At 42.4% G+C, this 22,637-nt stretch overlaps 1 protein-coding gene across 4 annotated transcripts in view; it reads right to left on the reverse strand.

The window, feature by feature from the left end:
• BCL11B (BCL11 transcription factor B) overlaps positions 1 to 22,637 on the reverse strand; it is a 92,105-nt gene that overhangs the window by 30,158 nt on the left and 39,310 nt on the right. For 2 of the 4 annotated variants that reach the window (XM_066188770.1, XM_066188769.1), the window contains exon 3: positions 18,645 to 18,860. The exons of the other annotated variants lie outside the window; for them this stretch is intronic. In XM_066188770.1, the coding sequence (XP_066044867.1) occupies positions 18,645 to 18,860 (216 nt within the window). The remainder of the gene's footprint in view (positions 1 to 18,644; positions 18,861 to 22,637) is intronic. 4 annotated transcript variants of the gene reach the window in all.

Below are 22,637 nucleotides of genomic sequence, written 5' to 3' on the forward strand. Positions count from 1 at the left end.
AGGGCAATACACCATAAAGCACTATCGAGATCTCAACAACTTCAAGAGACTCCAAACCAGCCTCTCAGGGCTGGTGGTAAACTGCATCGCCTGAGGGAGGGTAGCAATAAAATCTAGAGACTTTGTCAGGGCTGACAACTGTATCACTGCAGCCACATGCAATTACAGAGCTGGAGCAGCCAGCAGGAAAGGGGGTTGACAGTGACCAAGAAAGTGGAAAGGCCTGGGAGAAAGCAGACCAAACATTAGTAATGCAAAGTCAGTGCCTACATTGCTAAATCCATGTGTTACACAAAGGACCTCCTTTGGCAACCACTACTCAAGATGACTAACGTTTGCTCATGCTGACTTCAACGAAAATTAAGTGCCTGAGAAACTGCTACCTAGGGTGAAGAAGGGTATGTCTACACGGTACCTGGCAGGCTGACAAAGGCTCCCCCTGCCCACTCCAGTCTGGCCAGGCACAAGCCAGCACCAATGCAGAGGACCTGTGCCTGTGGTTAGTACAACCCCAAACCTGAGCTGCAGCCCTGCAGAGGAACAGGGCTGGGGCTCAACATCCTCGCTCAGGCAGCTGTACAGCTTCCGCTGGGGGTTGGCTGGGCTCCAGTTGGCTTGAAGCATGGGCAGAGCAAGCTCATGTCTGCTTGCAAAATACTGCACACACCTACCTTCACACAGACCCGACTCTCGCCCAGGAGGGTGAAGAAATGAAGAAAACTCACATAAAGCAGCCATTATGGATTCTTGGCTTCTTCAAAACCTGGAGACTCACACTCCAGAGCCAATCCCGGTTTGCCTTCTTAGCATGCTCCAGGTATTAAATACTTAATCTCAACAAAATAAAATTATTTGCATTTAAATCTTTAAGGTCCCCTTTTCTTTCTTTTTCTTTCTCATGTTCTCAATTACAGTAAAAGTTAAAACCCATGATTTGATCCAAAATGCTCCAGTTATCTCCATGCCTAAGCAAGAATTGTAGATATATGTCTGTCATACATTTCAATTCTGGCTACCTTGGGCCAAAATACTCTTACCTTCTGCAAGATAATTTGATGACTGCTGACCTGGATTATGGGCCTAATCCAAACCAAAAGCAAACCACTTTCAATAGTAAATTCATTTTATGCCTTTTGTTCATGTAGCAACGTGACCAGACCAGATTTTTAGAGGCTGGGAACTTATTAACCAAGCTTGTGCCCAAGCCCTCTGTTTTTTTCCTGCCTGTAAAATGGTCATACACACCTGTGAGGGCTGATTAGGAGAAACCACAAAGATGAACTATGCTACACAATCTCAGGCAAGTTGCAGCATTTTTAAGGATTATCGCTCCACTTCTAAACCACCAAAATTCTATACTCCAGAGAGCAGGGCAATCAAGAAGCACTACACTTTCTGACCCATAGCCTAAATCCTTAGAAATCTACATGTCAATGTGACGACCACTATAAGTAACAAAGCTGGACACTTTACCCTGGTGCTTTCCAATCAAACCAGGTTGCTACACCCCTTTCCAAAAATAATGACTAATGAAATGACTAAGAGGGATGGGTAACTGAAAAAAAGAGGCTGCAGGAATGACACAATATTGTGAAGTATTAATTCTGTGAGGGAACCTGGAACTGTTTGAGTATTTTTTATCCTTTCTTTTTGGGAACACAATGCTAACCCAGCCTGATCATTTTGTTGCACAGAGGAGGGAAATTCCTCCTTGCAGCAGGAACTTCAGGACTACAAAGGAAAAAGTAAAGCAATCCAGTACAGAAAAAAAAAAAAGAAAAAAAAAAAAAGCAAGCCTGTGCATTAGAACATAAAGACATAAAGTAGGACTCAGAAAGGTGGCAAATGACAACTGCAACAGAATCTTCTCTTGCTACTTATGGTACAAAAGATGTAAGTGAGAGAAATGAGACAAAAGCATGGCAATTGCAAAAATGAATGAATTGTGCCAGACTTTTTCTTACTGCCCTTGCCAAAATGCCCTGTTGTCTCCTGAAATACAACTTAACAGCAGTCAGGGAGCAAGCAACCTGACCTAATGCTTCCTGAATCAATTGCAACTGATTCTCTGGATAACTTCCACAGACTTCATCTATGTCCTGCCCTGAAAGAGTTCATTTATTCCCTCACTATTTGATCATATTTCTTCTTAAAGTAGATCTCCATGGGTTCAATTTCTCTGAACATACAAGTCTATTCACAATAATCCTGTTAAGGTTCTTGCACTGCTTGCTTTATCCACAAAACTGTTTGCCTGAGATTAAGCCTCACACATCCCCACTGCAGCCACAGTTCACAGAGAGATGGTGTGGTGGGGGCAGCAGCAAGAAAACCCAGTTTCCACTGTCTTCCTAGCTCATCCCTTGAACTACAAAACTACCCCTGCTGTAATGACTTGGATTTAATTGTTTATTGTTTGCTCACTCTTCAAATTAGAAGTGCTCTGGGCTCCTTGGAATGAAAAGTTCTAGCTAAGCACTTGTTGTTGTTGTTGTTGTCATTAAGATTATCCACAAATAGGAGTGTCAAAATTCAGAACAAGTTCTTCTGAGGGCCATCTATCTTCCAGGCATCCATCCATGCTGTTATATAGTATTAAGGTGTGAACAGGGAAAACCATGTAACCAGTCAGTGCTGTGTTTAAGTGGCCTGCCAATTCCAGCTAATCACCAAGTTATTTACTTCCAGTTTATTAGGCCGAAACTGCCACTAGCTGTTGGCAGCCTCTAATATATACATCTCACTTTCCTGGGGTCTCTTCAAGCACTGCTGTAATAAAAAAGCCATTTCTTCCAGTTTCAGATGCAAGAATTAACACACAGAACACCTCGCACGGCCAAGGCAAATTCTGATCTCAGTTACAAATGTGCAACCCCATTGATTTCCAGTGGCTTAATTTGCAATGGTCTTGAGCTGCTGTACCTGAGAGCACAATTTCATCCACTGTTTCCACAGAGAGGAGTAACAGCAGTACCTCTTATACATTTGTGAGTATTTTAAACACAGTAATAGTTGGATAAACATCAATCACTATCAATGGCCCTCAGACTCATTTACATCACATCCAATAAAACCCTGGACGAGCAATTTATCAAAAATTGGCCTAAATTATTTGCATTCATTTTATATACTTCAGTAGCTTTTTATTATTTTAGTATTTGAGCACCTCAGAAACTTCCACATCTTTATCCTCATAATATTCCCATCCAAGAGTGAAGAGTTGGAATTCCTTAGTGAAGTGGGAGGCTTCCCATGGAGAAATTAAAGAACTTTTCCAAGATCACAGGGAAAATTCAGCAAAGCCTTGGATTTAGATTTCCCAAACCATAGGGAATAGGACAGGAAATGCAAGAATCTTCTTCTCTTATCAATGCTTTTCACTGGATAACAATAAAAGCATACTGTAAATTTTCAAATTCTCTCACAATTTATTCCAGCATGGATTTTCCTATTTTAACCAGATACAGGGTCCTTACATTGGGATTGCTGGGGATGCTTAGAAAAGAATGTTTTATTTTCTCCCACATATAAAGAGAGCCTGCTGTTGGTCTCCTAAAGCTGCTTTTTCCATGGAACACTCCCTGTGCGGTGTTTTCCTTTGATTTTAGATGCATGATTAAACCTTACAGCCATGCCTGCAGTTGTGTAAGGCCAACAGAGTATTTGTCCATGCAGAGCAAACATGAGATTCCTGATGCTAAGCCTGAGGTGTGCACTGAGCTATGAGCACACGTGAAGTTCCCAACCCCATTACACCTTCCCACTGTCAACATGAGGGAGTTCCACAATTTGCCCAGGGCCAGGCACACCTTTATTCAGAGGAAAACCTGCTAAGAAGCAGCCAGAGAAAACCAATACTTACTCATAGAACATGTGTACTTGCTCAAGTGACCACTTCCAGAAACAATAAAATACTGCAGACAAGCCCTGTCCCGCAAAAATTACACACTCACAGCTCATTCTGCAGGCTGAGTTCATTGCAATGAGGAAAGTCACCAAGTTATAAAAGATATCTCCCTTTTCTAAAAGATATTTTCTTGTACTCCACATAAAGATGTAGGAGCAAACAAACAGGAGACCAGATAAAAAGAAATTGCAACATATATTGCTGATTGCATGGTCAGCTGTGCTCCATCTCTTGACTTCAGTCCTGACTCTTCTCCAAAGAAATGAAGTTTGCCATGTACTACAGGGTGACCAATGATGATATCAGCAACGTAAGTAACACCAGTTTAATTTAGGATAGTCATATTTGAACCAATTCCATTTCCTCCCTCTAAGAAAGTAAAAGCTAAGAAGAGGGTGGAGAAAGTAAGAGAAGTAAAGGAAGACAAAAAGCAGATTTTGTTTTTTAGTAACTTGAAAGTATGTCCTAATAAGGAGAGAGCTACCATTTACTTTATTTTGGTCCACTTTCTGATTTTCAGTCATTTTCTAAGATAGATCATCCGGGAATTGTTGACATCATAGAGCTGTCAGGGAAAATCATCAAGAACAATCTGAATGGCTAGGTTTTACATCAGTAAAGTATAGTTACTTTAACTAAAAAGTCTCACTGCTCAGATCAGTACTGTCTTAAAAAAAAAACAAAACAAAAAAAAAAAAAAAACACAAATAGTTATATTTGGAATTATCATTTTTATAGTTACACCCCAAATGAAAAAAAAACAGCTTGAAAAAACAGTCTTCTCTCTTATCACCTGGCCCCTGTATGTAGAGCCCCATTGAGGTTCCAGGGGAACAGGAGGTCATACTGGAAGTACTCTTCTTTGCTGTAATTTTGACATGACTACAGTACAAAAGTTGACATAGACAGAGCTCTGGGAAGCCAATACCTGTCCTTCTCCATGACTTCAAATCCTTTCTCTTTCCCTTGTATCCTCCATCTCCCCTCCTCTCTCTCTTTCCTGCCATACACACATCCCAGGTCAGCCTGATTTATCGACATCAAGGAAGAGTTATGTTGGTCTTTACATCTCCGTCTGTCCATCTGTGAAATAGTTTTCTTGTCACAGACATTACCTGAATAGCAATTTAACAAACAGTAAAAATGCCAAAGCTATTTCACACACATGCGCGCGCGCGCGCGCGGGCGAGTGCACACACACACACATGCACACACAAAAAAAATCAAAGTGACTAAAACTGTTACGTTTTCTCTCTAGCTCACAGAAATACTGGTGAGCATTTTAAAACTACTGGGAATATTTTTAAAAGAGGCTTTACAAATAAAGCACTCTATGTTTTTTTGGAAGCACTCACAATCCTACTGCCATTATCAGAATTTCCTGCCCTTGGCCAAAATGTCTCCTCCCCTGTGCACTGGCCACTAACCTGCTGTTACACAGAGGCTGGGAAGGTGAACTCCAGCAGCCCAGAGACCACAAGAGAGCACTGCTTGTGAAGGGGTTGTAAAGCATCTTTACTAAACTCAAGGGCCCATGCAAAAAGAATCCGTCTGTACCTGCTTTTATCTAAAAAGCTGTTGCACTTATTGTGTGCAGTACACGTCAAAGTTGCCTGGATGATACAAAACCTGATCTTGTGCCCAGGTATTTTTAGTCTTTTGCTGTCTGCTCTCCACAGATCTGCATGAGCTCAAACCAGCAAACTCTGAAAAGCATTTGGCTTGGCTTGCCAGAAATGCCTGAGCACCGAGCCAGACCACCAATAGCAAAGACACCAGCGTCAGCTTTGGTTTGGTTTTGTCGGGTGGTTTTTCAGGGCTTGAGTTAACTTCAGAATCTGCACTGTGCACACAATGCTCTAGAAACTGAACTTAACAGCCTTTGGACAACACACCAGCACTACTCCCTGAGTGAAAACTCAGAGACAAAGTACTTTTTGTCATCGATTCACAGTGCCTCCCCCTGAACTGGAGTTTGTCAAGTACTTCGGACAATTTGAGGATAACACTGTCTTGGGTTTAGATATTTCACAACCAGAGAAAAACCTACTTGGGATATTTTATTTGCTAACTGTTCACTCTGCTCATGATAGGTGTGTGACTCTGAACTGTGTTTGACATCTAACATCTCTCTTTTGATAGATAGCAGTCTCTCAGCAGCTTGCTCTCTGAGACAGCACAGGCAAGGAATGGGCAGCACACGTTCATCAAAATAACATCTGCTTTCAGTTCTCATTTATAGATATGAAATCCTTTCAACTGGACATTAATCATTCTCTACAGCAGCAATTAGATACTTGAGACAGATCAGAACAAATGAAATTAGCCTTATTTTTTAAACAAAAAAATCCTAAGGAGTAAATAAAAAGGATGGCAGATTGTCCTGTGTGCATCAACATAAAAAGAAAATTAAGATACTGACACACAGGAGTCTAAAAGCTTTCAGGTGCTATTTTCAAAGCCTCAACTGTAACCAAATAGCAGAGGGCTCTACGGCAGAATGCCTTATGGATTATTTTAGCAATAAGGTATAATTGAAAGGATTATCATGAATGTAATGTTTCCCTTCCAAAAATTCCAGGAATGCAAAAATTAGTCTCATGTGCACTGCATGACTCACATTTTTAATGCTGGAGCTTCATTTTCACTCATGAGGAATTCAAGCTCAGGGAAATGTTACCACAGACATTGTCATTCAATTGACAAAGGAAAATCTTTCTTTTGCTACAGTTAAACAAAGCCTAGGAGGATTGTATCTTTAGAGGGACTGGCTTGGTTCAGCTTCAGGCAATGGACATCCTGCACACCAAGAAGAGACACTGCCATCCATGAGGGATCAAATTGATTGCCCCAAAGAGCTCAAATTCTACAGATTTGGCTCAAACCAAGCAGAGCAGCTTCCTCTTGCTGGATTTCCCCAGCTTAACACGACAGATAGCTTTAAGCAGGCAAGGTGGGGGACCCTGCCACATTTGCATGGAAATTAGTAGCAAAGCATTTGTAAGCCACAAGATGAATGGACTGATCATGGGGAAGGTGCACAGCTGTCCACCAAGCACCTGATACTCTGTCCCTCTTTCCGTAATCTGCTTTCTTCCAAAAGCTTCTTTTTTTTTTTTTACTAAGGAAACATTTCAACATGTTCATTAGAGAAAAGCTAGCACTGCCAAAGTGAAGAAGAGTTCCCACTATCTAGATTACATATATCAGCAGCATTCCAGGGTTGTCTTTTACAATGGGCGTTAAATGTTAAGCAGATGAGAAGTTTCATGAAAGAATATGCTGGAGAATAGGAAACAGGGTTTTGCCATCCAAAACCAAAATGATCCTCATCTGCTGGTGCCATAGATCGTAAAGCCGATCATCTGCTTACATCCAGAAAGCCCCATCCCACGCTGGGCTGCCTTTGCTGCTGGAGAGCACTAGGATAGGACAAGCAGGTCTGGAGGAAATGTGATTCTGCTGCACGCCTTGAAAAGCTGTGCGGCTTTGTTGCCTTTGTTCTCAGCATCTGTTCAGGGTGTTCATGGGTGGGATGCATGGGAAGGAGGAAGACACTTTTTCCAGTGAGCCCATCCAACCTCTCATTCAATATCCAGAGCTATTCATGCTGATCTTTCAATCTCCCTTCCTCAACTCTACATACACTTGACTAATAACAGCAGAGATACCATCTGGGGTTAGCTCATTACATGTTTATTACTCCTTTGTTTTCTCTTCATAAATATAAACTGTTGCTACCTGTGCAAGCCTGTGCATCTAGCCCAGCTCTGGTGAGCCTTAAAAGCCCCAAATTGAAAATAGCCTAAAGATGTGAGAAATCACAGCCAGCATCACCACCAGTTAGCCAAGGTATGGAGAGAGAACCATTGCAACATGCAACATGTAGGGTTGGGTTTACATTTAAGACTTCCTGGCTCAAAGGTACCGTGTTAGCTGGTTAGATGTGGTTATAAATGGAAGCACCTGCTGACATTAATCACAGTAATTTGGCAATATGGCTACCAATGCAAAATTACAAAAGGGACGGGCACCTTGAAAACCTAAGTCCAGTTTATCATTGGCCAGATCAATTATCAGCCAGAGAAAATAACTTTTCCTCTGTGTTCTGTGATCTCATGCAAATGGAGATCTGAGGAGGAGGGGGAAGAAGGGACCACGTTTCTTTATTTGATTGGATTTTTCATTTGGTTCAATGTAACTTTAAGAAATATTCATCTGCTCCTTCATTTAATTTCATCTGTACCAGTGGCCAAGAGAAATGCACTAATTTATAAGTTGAAGCAAGCCTTGAGATAATGTCACCCACCATTCATCCAAATTTGTCACTAGCATCCCATTAAAGCCATAATTATTTTTTAATTAAAACTAAGGAAGCTGGCATGTGTGTGCCTACTTTATACATCTGTTATGGGTTAAAATAGCTTTTAAAAAATGTTTCTTTAAACCGCAGTCTTTTGTGGCCATGGCCTATGCCAAAGAAAACGCAAACTTGCTTATTTTCTCCATGGGGCGCAACACTGCCTATGTGTGCCTGAACAGATTCGACTGGCCGTGAAAAGAATTCTAAATAAAACACAAACATGGAATTTGGCAACGCCACAGAAGCGAGCTTAAGACTAATTCCAGCATGCGGACGGCTCTCACACAGCAAGTCTGGCTCCACTATAAATGAAACCAGGCTCTGTAAAATCGCCAGTAAAGTTTGAGTTAGGATTTAAAGAGGCAGCACTCTTATTCCAAGGTTTAAGGGGGAAAAACACACACGTGCATGCACACACACATACCCCAGCTTATTAAGGAAATTCATGCTGGCTCAGTAAGTCTCTACATTGAAAACTGTGTTTATTTTCAGCAGTCATTTCCATTTTAAAAAATGTGAAGTTAAAAAAAAAAAAAGGACTACTAAAAAGAACAATTTCACTTTGGACTTGTGTTTTAGAAAAAAAAGTGCTGTAATGACTTCAGGGACCACTGGCAGTGACAGCAATGAAGGAAGGAACTACCTGATGGGAAAATTGAAATATTATATATAAAACAAGAAAGAAATATTAATGTCTAGGGCAGAGCAGGGGAAGGGAAAGGTGCAGATGGGCAAAAGCTCCATGGACAGGGTGGCCTGGGACAGAGCATCCTGTTCTCATCAGACAGCCAGCAAGCAGGATGGTGACTCACTGAGACTTGCTGGGAGGGAGTTATATGCAACACAGCTCCATGCTGCTGTGTAGATGGAGAAATCTAACCCTGGGGCAATGAAATCCCCTGGGAAATACCTCCCCAGCAGTGCCAGCCAGTCCCAGAGAGCAAAGACATCTGTGAAGAGAGAGTGAGGAGAAAGTGAAAAACAGCTTTCGCTCATCTTTACCTATTAAGGAGAATACAAATTTAAGAAATCTCAGTTTGTAATCACAAGACACAGCCTGACAAACTTAGACAGAAAGGGCAAGGAGCAATTTATTTAAGCAGTGATGGTACTATCTCCCACACTCTTGCTCTCCCTTACAGCTCTGGATGATACCAGGTCACTGAATTAAAATTATATCTCAAGTGCCCACCTCAAACCCTGACCGATGGGTTTTTTCTCAAAAAGGAAGAGCAGAAGGGAAGATTTGCGGGCTAGAGAGCTCTAAATATGGGAAGAGCTCAGACATTTATGAGTGTGCTCAACTGCATTAATGAACAGTGACAGTGGTGATAGAGGCAGGGGTAGCATGGATGCAGCTTTCACAGAACTCTTCATGGAAAATGGGAAGAGAAACTCTGAAGGAAATTGGGGAAGGAGTTTACAGCAATCTCACAGGATCATTTTACAACTACTCTATGTATCTATCGATAATATTAGTGAAGAGTTTGGCTTCAATTTACTGTGGAGCTTTTAAGATTCTACCTCAAATTTACATTGGAGAAATTAGTTCAATTTGAAGAGAAAACAATAAAAATAGAGAAAGATTGATGGGTTTTGAATAAGGTTTTACAGGAAAGTAAAGTTACTCACTAGTCTTGCACTCACTGTATGTCCACAATGATCCTGTTCCCAGTTTAATCAACAGTTCACACATTTTTATAAAGGATTTGGATTAATCAATCCATAAACACTCAGATCTAATTTTTGGACATAGTTTATGTTATAAGCCTGTCTGTGCCATATTAAATTAACTTAGTCTCTCCCTATTCAACCAGAAAGAATGAAAAAAATAACCAAAAACTCGGTTAGAAGATGCAAACTGAAAAAAAAATTCCCCTGCAAGCAGAAGGCACTCATGCTATAGTGAGGCCTTACAAGATTCCATGAATTTTGGGGGTTTACTCTCATCACCATGGACAGTTTTAAATTATATGTATTTCCCAACAACACTCTGACTCTTTCTTAAATCTTTGTACATCCTGGAATTCCACAGACCATGTTCACAGCTAGCAGAACAGTATAACACCACTGAACTCAGAAAACACCTCACAGGAAGATGCTCAGCCAAGCATCCCGAGGCAGCCCCTAACCCATCTCTCAGTGGACTGTTGGCATGGTACAGCACACCCTGGGAGCTCCACATTTGTCACGCAGCCGTGGAAGGGAGGTAAGGATCAGGTTTAGGTCCGTGTCTCACGTGAAGTAATCTAGGTCAATGCGGGACATGTAAGGAGACAGCCTGGCACAAAGGATGGGATGCTCCTCTCACACTGCCAAGGGGATGTGCTGAAAATAATACATTTACAGTTGGCTTCAAATACCCAGGTGACATTTAAAGAAGAATTAAAGCTGCAGGTATGTTGTGAAAAACAGTTCTTCTCTAACCAGAGGCCCTTTATATTAATAGCAAAGAGAGTAATTTAGAAAGCACCATTTCACAGCACAGTTCCAATGACTGTCTCTCCATCTCCTTGCTTAGTGCTTGCATTAACCTCATTCCTGAAGTCCCAGGACCTCTGACTCATGCAGCTGAATTCATAAAAAATGCAAGCCTTCGCTATGTGGGATTTTTGCCTGCTTCCTTCCAAGTGAATGTTTTAGTGTCTCATTGAAGCTGGCTTACCCAGCCTGGGCTATGGCAAGTTACATTAGCTGGAACAGGAGCCCAAAGAAATGGCTCGATTAAAGACAAGAACAAGAGGAAAATAAAGATACCAAAGGCACGTACCATACACTAGCCTACCAGATTTCTGTATGTACTGCAAAAATGCTTGGAAAAAGCCTGTCCAAAAGAAGGCAAACAGCATAAAAAGGTATGTTGCTAACAGTTGCTCAGCTGTTTACTGCTCAGCGGAAAGAAGGACCAACACGCAGAACACAGGAACACAGTGGGGCACACATGAGATGCATCAGCATGGCTTCTTTGACTCAAATCCCATTCGGAACATAAAGCATCCCATCTGAGCACAGAATCCTTCCTTTCATCTATTTTGATGAAGCACTCAGAAAACAAAAGAGTAGAGGTCCTCTGAATTAGCTCTGGAGGGACACATGGTAATTTTTTTGCAGTTCTCTGGCCTAAACCTGAGCCACCCCAGGAATAAATGATCCAATTCCTCTAAAGCAAATGAAATAAAATTAAGTGATTTCACTGTGAAATGTACAACACCTCACTGTTCCCTCCACCTTTCCCACTCTGGCTTCTGAACTAAAGAGCAGTTCTCATCACAACTATCTACGCCATACACCATAGCTTGCCCTACTTCCTTTGACACTGAGCATTACATTTGTGCACGAGAGATTTATCTCTGTTCTCGCAAACTGAATGGGCCAATCCACTTCCTGGCTCAGACACACAAACACATCCACATGAGTCTGACAAAAAGCGAGAAGAAAAGTGACGACAAAAAGCTACTGCTGAAGGGGCAGGAGGAAACTCCATCCTGAATATGCCAGGTGAGGCTGTACAAGTGAACTGTTTAGCATATGTTATGTACGAATGAATGGCAATTTGTGGAGAGACAGAAAGAATAATTACAAACATTTATGCCTTGTGCACGTGAATAAAAAAAAAAAAAATCAGCTTTTAGGAAGCTGGTGCATTACCCAACCAAAAGGAAAGGCACCTGACAAGCACTAGCCCTAATTTTGTCGCTTTTTAGGTGATTGCTTCCTTCCTTCTCTTCCTGCAGTTGATTTCTTCTCTTTTTAGGAAGTGTTCACCAAGAGGCATTCAACTGTCTGAAAATGGATGGGAAAACAGCAGGGAAGAGGCTGGTCCCATCCTGCAAACCATCCCTGGCAGTTACTCTGCTGCAGAAGCATGAACGCTATTCCTGTCCCTTTGCTGAGCATGGACACACACTACGCTATAACTCCAAAAAGAGGTCTGCTCCTCCTTCAGTCAACCAAGGTGTTTGTGGACATAATGGCTGCTGAGAGTCATGATGGTGCCCAAATCTTTCCTACTGTGCCTAATTAAAGCAGTTTTCACTCATTATAGTGTCTTGTGGAAAGTACAGCCATGCAAAAAGAAGACCCTAATTTGGGTCTTCTGTCAGAACAGCATAAACCATGTCATCAGTGGTGCCTCTCTCCCTTCCAAACTACCAGTACTCCCAAATGTTCAATGAATCAAGGGGAAAAAATTTGGGTTACTACTAATGGGAGCAACAAGGCACAAGAAAGAAGCCCTGAAATGAAAAAAAAAACCTGTTCAATGAGATAGAACAGAAATGTCCTTGCCTTGCTCTCCCATAAGGTCCATTTTTGCCTCATCTCCCACCTGATACCACCAAAGCCTCTTTGTGCTTTAACAAATATGAATCTGCTGCTGTGTGCTCTCCTGGTCCTTACTTACACTCTGAAGTCACCTCTCCTAATCCAGCCATAACTCAGCAAACTCCAAAAGGACAAAAATTCATTAATTCCAATAAGCAAATTATAAAATCGCCTTCATCCATCTTGTTCCTATATTTTTAAATTTGATTGTGGCCAGAGAATTGATGGCTGGGAATTACCCTTCCCCCACTCTCACATACATCCTTTAAAAATGCAAAATCTAGCCCTCTATTTCAATATTTCTGATGTCAGTGACCGGTGTCGGCTCTCCCCATACAGTAACTGCTTTAAAGTGCTGCATACAGCACTGCATTAAAAATTAATTACACATGCTATTTTATTGATAGTGCATAATGTAATGAGCACCAGCTGTGCTAAACATCCAAACTCCTTTTTAAGACAGCTATAAAAAAAGAAAGAAACTGCACTTCCAAATGCTTCTCCTGTCAGAGGAGAAAAACAGCAACATCTTGGATGGATTTGAAACAGGATTCTTTGATTTAGCTCTCCATTTGGAGCGTTTGAAGAGTTCAGACTCTCGGGCTCAGTGTAGTGGTATGCGATTGAGTTAACTCTCTCAATGTTGGAACCATTGTCCTTACTGCAGGCAACGTTGCCTTGAACCTTTTGGTCCCAGGATTACCAGATTCAGTTCCACCCATTAATATCGCAATTAAGGGCTTTTCTTTTTTTTCCTAGGATGTCTGGAAATGGCAAGCATCCGCTTTAAAGCACCTTTAAATATCACTATTGCTCCTGCTGGTTCTTAACTTGACATAATTAGGATTTACAAAGTTATAGTGATCAGCCATCTGTCTAGAACAAAGCCACAGCCATGCTCACATTGCCAGCGACCCTGCCCCATGCAGCACCCTCACTTTAGTCACCTCTTTGCAATTTTAAGGTCTCTTCACTGCCTCTTGACAAACACACCATTCAGTCAAAGAAACAGTCTGTGTTAGATCACCTATTTTGAGTTTGGATCTGATTTTAATATCTAGTGAGACAGGGAGCTGCACAGACATCAGGTCACATATGATTTTAATATTTGGATAGACGAATGAACACGGAGATTGATAGGTGTAAAGATGGATGCGTGCACTCAGACTGATGCATTACTCTTTTTAGTGTATACATCTTTCACACATCCCTGCACTCTGTAAGCACTGTCCACAAAGTCAATTCTACTATAGAATGCATTAAATATTTCACTAAAATAAATAAATACACGTAACCATGACTCATAGGGACATCTTTCCTGAATGTTAGCCAGTATTTTATGCAAACCTCTTCTTTATGCAGCAAAATGAAAAGATACATTTATAAAGGCTCTCAGGGAAACTATAGACCTGTGTCTGTCCTCTGACACTTAATACCAAATTCTTCTTTCTCCTTTCAAAAAAGCACCACTGCTGAAGAGAAATCAATTTTTTTTTTTTTTGAGACTCCACTCGGCAAAAAATTTAGAGTAGAGTATCAGCCATTGTCCTGGGACATGATGAGTTAGGAGGGTTTTGCTGGATGCGTTTGTATTCTCTGCTCTGATTACTGTTTTGTGTTCCACTGATCCTCCTGTGTTAATAAAATCCAGTCTGGAGTGAACAAAAGCTTGCTTCTTGTTCAAGTAAGAAATGTGCCGAGTGCATACCATATCATTAACATAAAAGTTTTTGAAATAATACTTCTTTCTAGACAGACTGTATTAATTGCATCGAGCTTTTTACAGCAGGTTGGTCTAATCTAGCTCTTCTCATTGGCTGACTCCAGTTATAAAACAAACATAAAACTAATACGGTGATACAACAGATGGATGAAAAAGTATTCTTTTAAAATCTATGATTTAGTTACAGGGACTGCTTTTATCCTTACTGTCACCTTAACCTCTGCCAAGAAAAGACCAGACTAGTTAAATGAAGCAGTAAGTAGAATTTCAGTAGCCAAGTAAATTGATATTAACTTTACAAGATGACTGTGATTTTCAGAATGTCCTAATGAGTAACACAGCTGATTCCTTGAATTAGCAGGAGCTTGTTCCTCTCTTCTGAGATATGGCCCCATGCCTTCCTCTGTTTTAGACCTTAAATTTAACAGCCCTGTCCATTAATCACTGCTGTCCATGCCCACTTGCTGTTTTTATACATGCAACTAAGTATCATAATTGCTTTCCACCTCCTTCCATCAGCCTACATGTGGGAAGGAAGCAGTTTCACTGGTTAGATGAATATATGTGTATTGGACAGATTTAATTATCTTTACAGGGTATATAAAACCCTCACTCTTAGGCCCAGGTCCAAAGAATTTGGACCAGGTATATATCTGAATCTAGGCACAGGGGATAAATTATTCTCTGTGGCATTACAATCCCCTTTGTCTTATGCTGATTACGATCCTCTTCCTGGGGCTTTTGCACCATAGTATCTTCAAGGCAGGGACTTTTTTCTTTGGAGAACACACTGTAAAGTGTCGTGCACTTCTGTGCTGAGATTTTCAATGCTCATTTCTCGTTAACTTTAATGGGAAATGGGCATCCAAATCTCTTAGGCAGCTTTGACAATTTAAGCCTTAATGTACAATATTAATAAATCAGCATCATAAAAAGAGCCTTATGAAGATGTATTGTGGAAAAATAGCCCCACAAAAAGCATTGCAGTGTATGTGTGCATGCACACAGACATATACTTTTCTTTACATAATTATGTCTCTCAACAATCATTTGCATGTCTCTGTTATGCAAAAAAAAAAAAAGTGTGTTTTACAGTTACTCTGAGCCGTTGCAATTCATTGGAATGAAATAAAAAGCAGGCTCAAAAAAAGCACCCTAATCTGGCCAGGGGTAAAGCAAAATGAATGCTTTGCCCATTTATATTTTAGATCCAAGCTACACAACCCTGTGAATTTCATTACTCTATTCCAACTTTTAATTAAATAGGCACTAAAAACATTTGAACGGGAGAACCCAATTCAACTGACAAAAGCTTCTGGGGCAAAATATATAAATAAAAAATAGACTGAGAGAGATTGAACTGGTGGTAGAGATTTTTTTTTTTAATCACATGAAAAAACATGGACCTTTACTTTCAAATTCCTCATCCTGGGGTGCCTTGAACACGAAGAATTGAACAAAGACAGAGAGGACCACGATCGCACTGGCTGAGCAGCACAGTGGACATCCAAGCAGACCTCCCAGCACCATTTGCTGTGATTGAAACTATCAGCAGCACGTTTTCTAAAGATCACTAACAGCTCTGGATGAGGCAGCACAACTTCCTCTGTGCATGACTGAACACTACTCAGCATCCCAGACAATCACTCTTATCTAGGTCAGAGATTTCCAAATGCAGTTTTCACACCCCAAATGTGTACCCCAAATCCCACCAACAGCCAGACATTTGGATTCTCCAGCACAAACTGCTGTGAAGGACTCTTGAGGGCCCGGTTTGTGAGTGCCCAGCAAAGATTTTGTAGTACCTGCAACTTCAAGCCATCAGAGTCGTAGTCTGCTTGAAAACTGCATGGAAAATCTCCAGGCCCTGAATTAAATAAATGCTGAAAAACAGGAAAGGTAAGAAATGATGAAGGATGAGGGGAGGCGGGAACTGCTGATGGCTTTTGTTCAAAGAAGTAACCAATTCCTCAGAAGCAAGGACAGGGCTGACAGAATAAAAGGCTAATCAAGTCAGAGAGACAAGCTGATCTCTAAAGCTGGAGCGAGTGACTGTTGTAAATGTCTATATTAAAAAAGAGGGCACAATGCAGGGACTGTCACTAGATTATTAATCAACACAAAGAACTCACTTTTCTATCATTTCCACAAAACATTTTGGGTGACAGAAAGATCCCATAACCCTTGCTGGGGGATTTAAGCCATGCCTAGGCTCGCATACAGTGAATACTATCGGAGCAAAGAAAGGGTTAAGTAGAACATAATCTCCTTTTTCAAGGAAAGAAAATGTTTCTTTCAAGCAGACCTTGACCAACTACTGTCATAAACATGTAGCATGCACTTTGGTAAAACCTATTCTCTAAGTGTTGCAGACTGCAGCAGTAATTACAGGAAGCCAGGATAACGGGTCTCCCTCTCAACAGAGCTGGCACTGCTCTCCCAGCAAACAGGCAATTCTGAAAACTCACAGCACAGAACTCCAAAGTGAGAACTCCAAGTACGCAAAGTACAAAAGCCTCACCTTCCCCACATTCTTTAATAAGTTATTCCTTCCTTCCTTTCTTTTCTATTTTTAGGTGTACTTGCTTCCATTCCCACTAGCTGCTGGCATGAGAAGCAAGAGGGAACCAGGGTATCCTGTTCAGTGTTACAACTACATGCCTCCTGAAGGCATGCACGTGCATACTACACCAGTGAAGACAGAACAGCAAAACATGAGACCAGTTCCAGTTTGGTTTACTGGTTCCTGGGAGGAGAGAAGGCAGGGAAGATTTCTGACTTTCTGATACAACGCTCACCATTTGCAAGAGCCTGTCTCAACATCCATCTCAGGCCAGTTGGTCAGTCGGTCGAGGCTGATGAAGCAGAATTTGATTAAAACAGCATCCCCTGCCACACAGTAGCCTGGACAGAAAATTTAACCAGACTCTGGGTTTACTGATTCATCTCACCACACAGCACATTGCTACAAGCCCAGAGCCTGTGCACCAGTGGAGGCAGATGGGTGCAGGATGAGCACCTTCCAGGCAGCACGGGAGCCTACTCTGTGTGCCCTGAGCTTCACCCAGGATCTACACAGCACCCTGCAGAGCACTCTTAGCCTCCTCCAGAAAATACTTTATCTTTCAAGACCCAGGGTTTCCAAGATACAAATTTTTTATTTCTTGCAAAACTTTATCTCTCACTTTATTACATCAATGAGAGAGGTACAGGAACATTCTCATGAGATACAGCATACTGTAGCCAAGTAGTACCAGTGCTTGTGGAAGGAAAAAGCTAGCACAACAAAGTCTTGCCAGCTTCAAGGGAGAAATGAGGAGCCATTTCCCAAAGGCTTTACTCCGGAGACTCATTGCTGTCTCTCTGAATCCTCTGGTCCTCACGCTTTACTTATCCAAAATCATTTAGGGAACTCCATATTAAAACTACGTGCACATTATCATGAATGAGAGCTGTGGGGTTTGGCCCACCAGCGAGAGTCCATAAACATTTGTGGATTTTGCCACATCTGTATTTTCTTTTAAACCCTCCCCATTTTCACCTCACCAGACCACAGTTCAGCATAGACCAAGCCTTGCAACTGAGCCACACTCAGAAACACCCACTGATTTCAAAGAGATCACTGGGTCTGAAATGATGGGGTCTGGTGACAATATGTCCATATTCTCTTTGGCTAGCTTGGTGTGCCTTCGTTTTCACACCACTTTCCCCTCCTCGTGGTGATAAAAGTCAGGCATCCAAAAGGAATAAATGAAAAGAAAAACTGATGGGGTAAGAGGCCAGGGATGCACGGTGAGTTACCGAGGAGCATTTTCTCAAAGCAAGGGAGAAAACAGCATGGAGCACATACATCCTGCGTGCACATGGATGCAGAGGAGAGCCTTCAGTATGAATGATTGAGGAGGAAGGGCAAAAAAGAAGGAAATAAAAATACCTCAGATGTTAAATGTTATCCAATTAAGCTTAAAATAAACAGCCTAGAGAGATGAAATCTTGGTACTGGGGTATCACATTCTGCAAGGAGTCTCAGACATTTGTTCACAACATGGCACAAACGGCCCGGCAGTGGCCGCAGGTGACAACTGAGGGTGGGCAGGCAGGAGGGGAGGGATGAGGAAATGAAGGGAGTCGCATGCCCTTTCCCACTCCCCATCCTCTTCCAGGGTGGAGACGGAAGGAGGACGGGAAGTGGTGAGGGAGGAGTTTAGGGCATTTTCTCTGCCTTCCCCATGCGACCCAGCAAAGGCAGCTCTCCCACAGCAAAGACGACATCACTTGGCAGAACTACTGACCTTCAGATAGCAACAAAAAAAAAGTATTTCTATTACCTGACAACTGACAATGACATCCAAATGTGCCTGACGTCTCAGTCTGAATCTCAGTCTGAGTCCCGCCAACTGAGACTGCACGTGCACCACAGCAGGGCAGGCTAAGGCAGGGCGGGAGGGAGGCCAGTGCGCGGAGAGGTGACGTGATCACAGATGTGTGAGGGTGGGAGGAGGCAGCTATGGGAGCCCCCGGCAGGTTTGCAGGCCTGGACGGCCCTGGAGAAAAAACAATAGAAAAAACCGTCAGTCGGATCTAAGTTTGAAGGGACAGAGGAGGCATCAAACAAGCGAAGTGGGGGCTGGCTGCCTAACGCACAACACGCTTGGTCTGAACCCCTCTCTGGGCCCGGCTGAGGCTGGCGGGCTCACGCTGGGTGGGGGAAGAATAAGAAGAGACCTGGAGGACCTGCGAGCCCAGGCTGAGGGCCTGTGTGGGCACGGAGTGGGGGGAAGGTGGGGGATGGCCAGCCCTGGCACGGAGCAGAGCCAGAGGCGGCGGACGTCGCTACCAGCACTTGCTCAGGGACCAAATCAAAAGGGGGATAATTGTTTTATGGCTGTGTTAATGCACTGAGCCGACACAAAACTGAGCAGGCTTTCTGCCGAGCCACCGCTGAAGTGGGCTCTACACACCAGCCTGGACAAAGTGCGGTGACTTAGAGCTCAAATGGCTTCAGCGAGGTGCCAGGAGCCCAGCTCCCAGAAGGAAGCCTTGGCGGCCATGTGCTGCCTTCCCGCTTGAGCTGCAGCCAGTTGTGCATTTTGCATGCCCCGATTATGCAGGCTGATTCCCTACTGAGCCTGCAAGGAAGGGAACAACCTTTTTCCTGGTAGCTAAAAGATTATATTGTAACCTCCAACCTTATTATTTATTTTTAACCCCTCTAGGAATCACCTGCCATTTAAAAGCTGTTTTTTAGAGTTTTCTCCTGCTCCACTGGAAATGCTTGCTCCTCCTGGCACTACTCCAAACTGAACTCCGTAGCTTTGAAAAACTAAGATACAAGTCTTAAATATCGACATACACCTGCACAAATACAGACACACACACACACAGAATCGTGTAGGAGTCACATTTTTGGCTGGCACAAATTAGCAGAGTTTAAAGGGAAGCTGGGTGAATGGCACCACTTTCCATACACTGGGAATCCCAATCCCTCCATTTCAAACTATTCCTGCCACTTAGTTATTAACTAAAGGGTAGCTACTAATCAAGGCCAATTTCTAAATGAAGATACGTGGTGGAGTAGTCGCCATTAAAAAGTTGGCATCTGCCAACAGTCACCGCACAGTGGCAGATCAGAAACCACAGTTTCCCCCTGTATTTAGATCAGGAAATATGTGTGCTAATTGTGGGGTACCTTCTGGCAAATGCTTTCTTTCTAAATGGTGGCATCTCTGGCTGTGCATGAGCGTGCACCTTGAGGATAGATGCAAACACCATAGCAGCAAGCAGAAATATTTATCTGTGTTCCCTCCAACCCTAGAAAAAACATTTCCTAAAGGAACCTACACTGTGGCAGCACAGAATAATATTTATCCATGCTCCTTCTGACCCTAACCATGCAACATTTTCCAAGGGAGTCTCTCCACCTTGAGAGTCCCTGTTTGGAAACCAGGCCTGCATGTTGATCTGGCAGCTACACATGTGAGGCAAATGGGGATACTTCATCCTTGGCACAGCATCCAGCGCTCCAGTCGGCAAGGACTGCATTTGATTTTGGCGTTTATCTTAAATGGCTAAGAGACCACCAGTGCAAAACATTTGTGTGAAGCTTTTGCCAAAACCACAAGTGAAGAGTCTAAATTCCCTGTGTAAATACTTGAGCTTCAAGCATTGAGGATAAAATTTGTGCTGTTTTGTGAGGACTGGTTTTAAATAGAAGCCATGTCTGTGGCTTGTGGGACAAGGAAGGACTTTCTTTTATTTTGGGAGCTCTGTTGTTTGACTTTTGTAACTCTTTGATCTCTCTGGAAGTACTATACAAGCAGGTATGATAACTGCTATCCAGTTATACCTACATTGCATTTCTGGCAAGATGGTGTGCTGTGCATGTGGAAACTGATGTTGGACATGGATTCTATGTGTGTAGGCACCACTCTACTGCCACTGTAACAGATATGAATAATGTTTGCTTTTTTCATGGAATAAAGAATAATACAGATTCCCTCTGATGACTTAACAATTGTACCTTATACTCCTAATATAATAAAAATTACTAGGCTATGTTGAGCTGCCCAGGTGCTTGTCCTTGCTTGGAAATTCATGAGCTTGAAATAGGGATTTAGAGTAGAACCACAGGGCAGCTACATCTCAAGTTACACTGAGATGTGTCTGATCTCACCATGTGTAAGGGCGCAGGTCTTGCAGTCATTTGGCCTTCTATATATCATGATGCCTTACTATGGGTTTTGAAGGAGCTAATCACACAGAGAAACTATATGAAGCCCACGAAATGCATCATCTGACTTCACTGCAAGGAGATTTAATGTGGAGGTGCATGGGCCCTGCCACACAACACTATCTTGAGAGTAACAGCCTTCTCTTTAGCCCTGGTGTGTCCCACACTTCCATCGACAATGAATTTAATGCATTTTGCACAACCCTGAGGTATGCAAGAAGATGCAAAAGGTCTCATCAAGGAAGGCCCTCCCAGATCTTACTCAGCACATCTCCAGTGTGGAAAGGGAATGAAGGTCTCAAATAGGAGGTTTCTCACCATCTGGTCAGAGCGATCCTGTAAGAGCCTCCCAGCAGTGCCAGAGGGGCCAAAACAGCAATCTGTTTTAAAAAGGTACCTAACAATTTTACCAGAAGAGCTGTACGAACCAGATGCCAGTGAATGGATGGAACTGAAACTGTCACTCAGAAGTTCTTTTTTTTTTTGTCCCCACCCTGGAGAAGTGAGGATCTGGGGAAACCTTGTAGCAGCCTTCCAGTACCTGAAGGGGGCTGACAAGGGAGTTGGTATGGGACTTGTTACAGGATATGTGATGGTAGGACAAGAGACAATGGAATTAAACTGACAGAGGTAGGTGTAGATTAGGTTTTAGAAATAAATTCTTTACTGTAAGGGTGGTGAGAGACTGGAACAAGTTGCCCAGAGAACTGTGCTCGAGACCAGGTTGGATGGTTTTGAGGTGTCCCTGACCATAGCAGGGGGATCTGCTCCAATTCAACCCTATGATTTGATGTAAATTTGAGGAAATCTAAAAATTGCTAACCTAGTATCACAAAATAAAGGATTGGTAAGGGAGAAGAAGAGTGGACCAAGAGAGACTCTGGCAGATGATCAGGGATTACCACCAGCATTCCCAAGTCCAGCACTAAGAGACAAATATCATGCAGCTGCCAGACCAGAAGACTGAAGTCTGCCCCTACAAGCAAAGTCAAATCAGGAGATTCATCCCCCTCTTTGCTACCACTTCAAGATTTACTTCTTTGTTTCTAATCAGGACAGTCCTACAGAATCAGATCAAGTGGAAAATCATGAAGATGGAAGTCATATCCAGTGGCCTGAAGAAAAGGCAGGGAGAAAAGGAGGGGTCCACCTTTAGGTGCATGATACCTCTTCATAGCTATAGAAAAAACAACACTTGTGTTCAAAAATATTCAGCTTGTATTTGCTAGGAATATATTCCCATTTCATCTCTTCAGGTCCTCTCTGTGGGATCCTATGTGTGATTTTTATTCCACAAGGGGTCTATTTAAAGCTGAAAACGAAGATGGAGGCTCTTCAACTTAACTGTTACAGGTGACAGACAAACATAAAATGAACAAAGATAAAAGGAGAGATAGAGAGACAGATGGATTAGATAGATAGATAGATAGATAGATAGACAGATAGATAGATAGATAGATAGATAGATAGATAGATAGATAGATAGAATCTTAAGGTGGTGCTGAAAGTTTTTTGCTCAGCCCACACTGCAACAGGCAAGGGAGTGGAGCTGATCTCTGGAATTCTACATCCAGACAACCACATCACATTG

This window comes from Chamaea fasciata, unplaced genomic scaffold (genome assembly GCF_029207755.1).
Source record: "Chamaea fasciata isolate MVZ Bird 193981 ecotype frontalis unplaced genomic scaffold, bChaFas1.0.hap1 SCAF_7, whole genome shotgun sequence".
Taxonomy (NCBI): domain Eukaryota; kingdom Metazoa; phylum Chordata; class Aves; order Passeriformes; family Sylviidae; genus Chamaea; species Chamaea fasciata.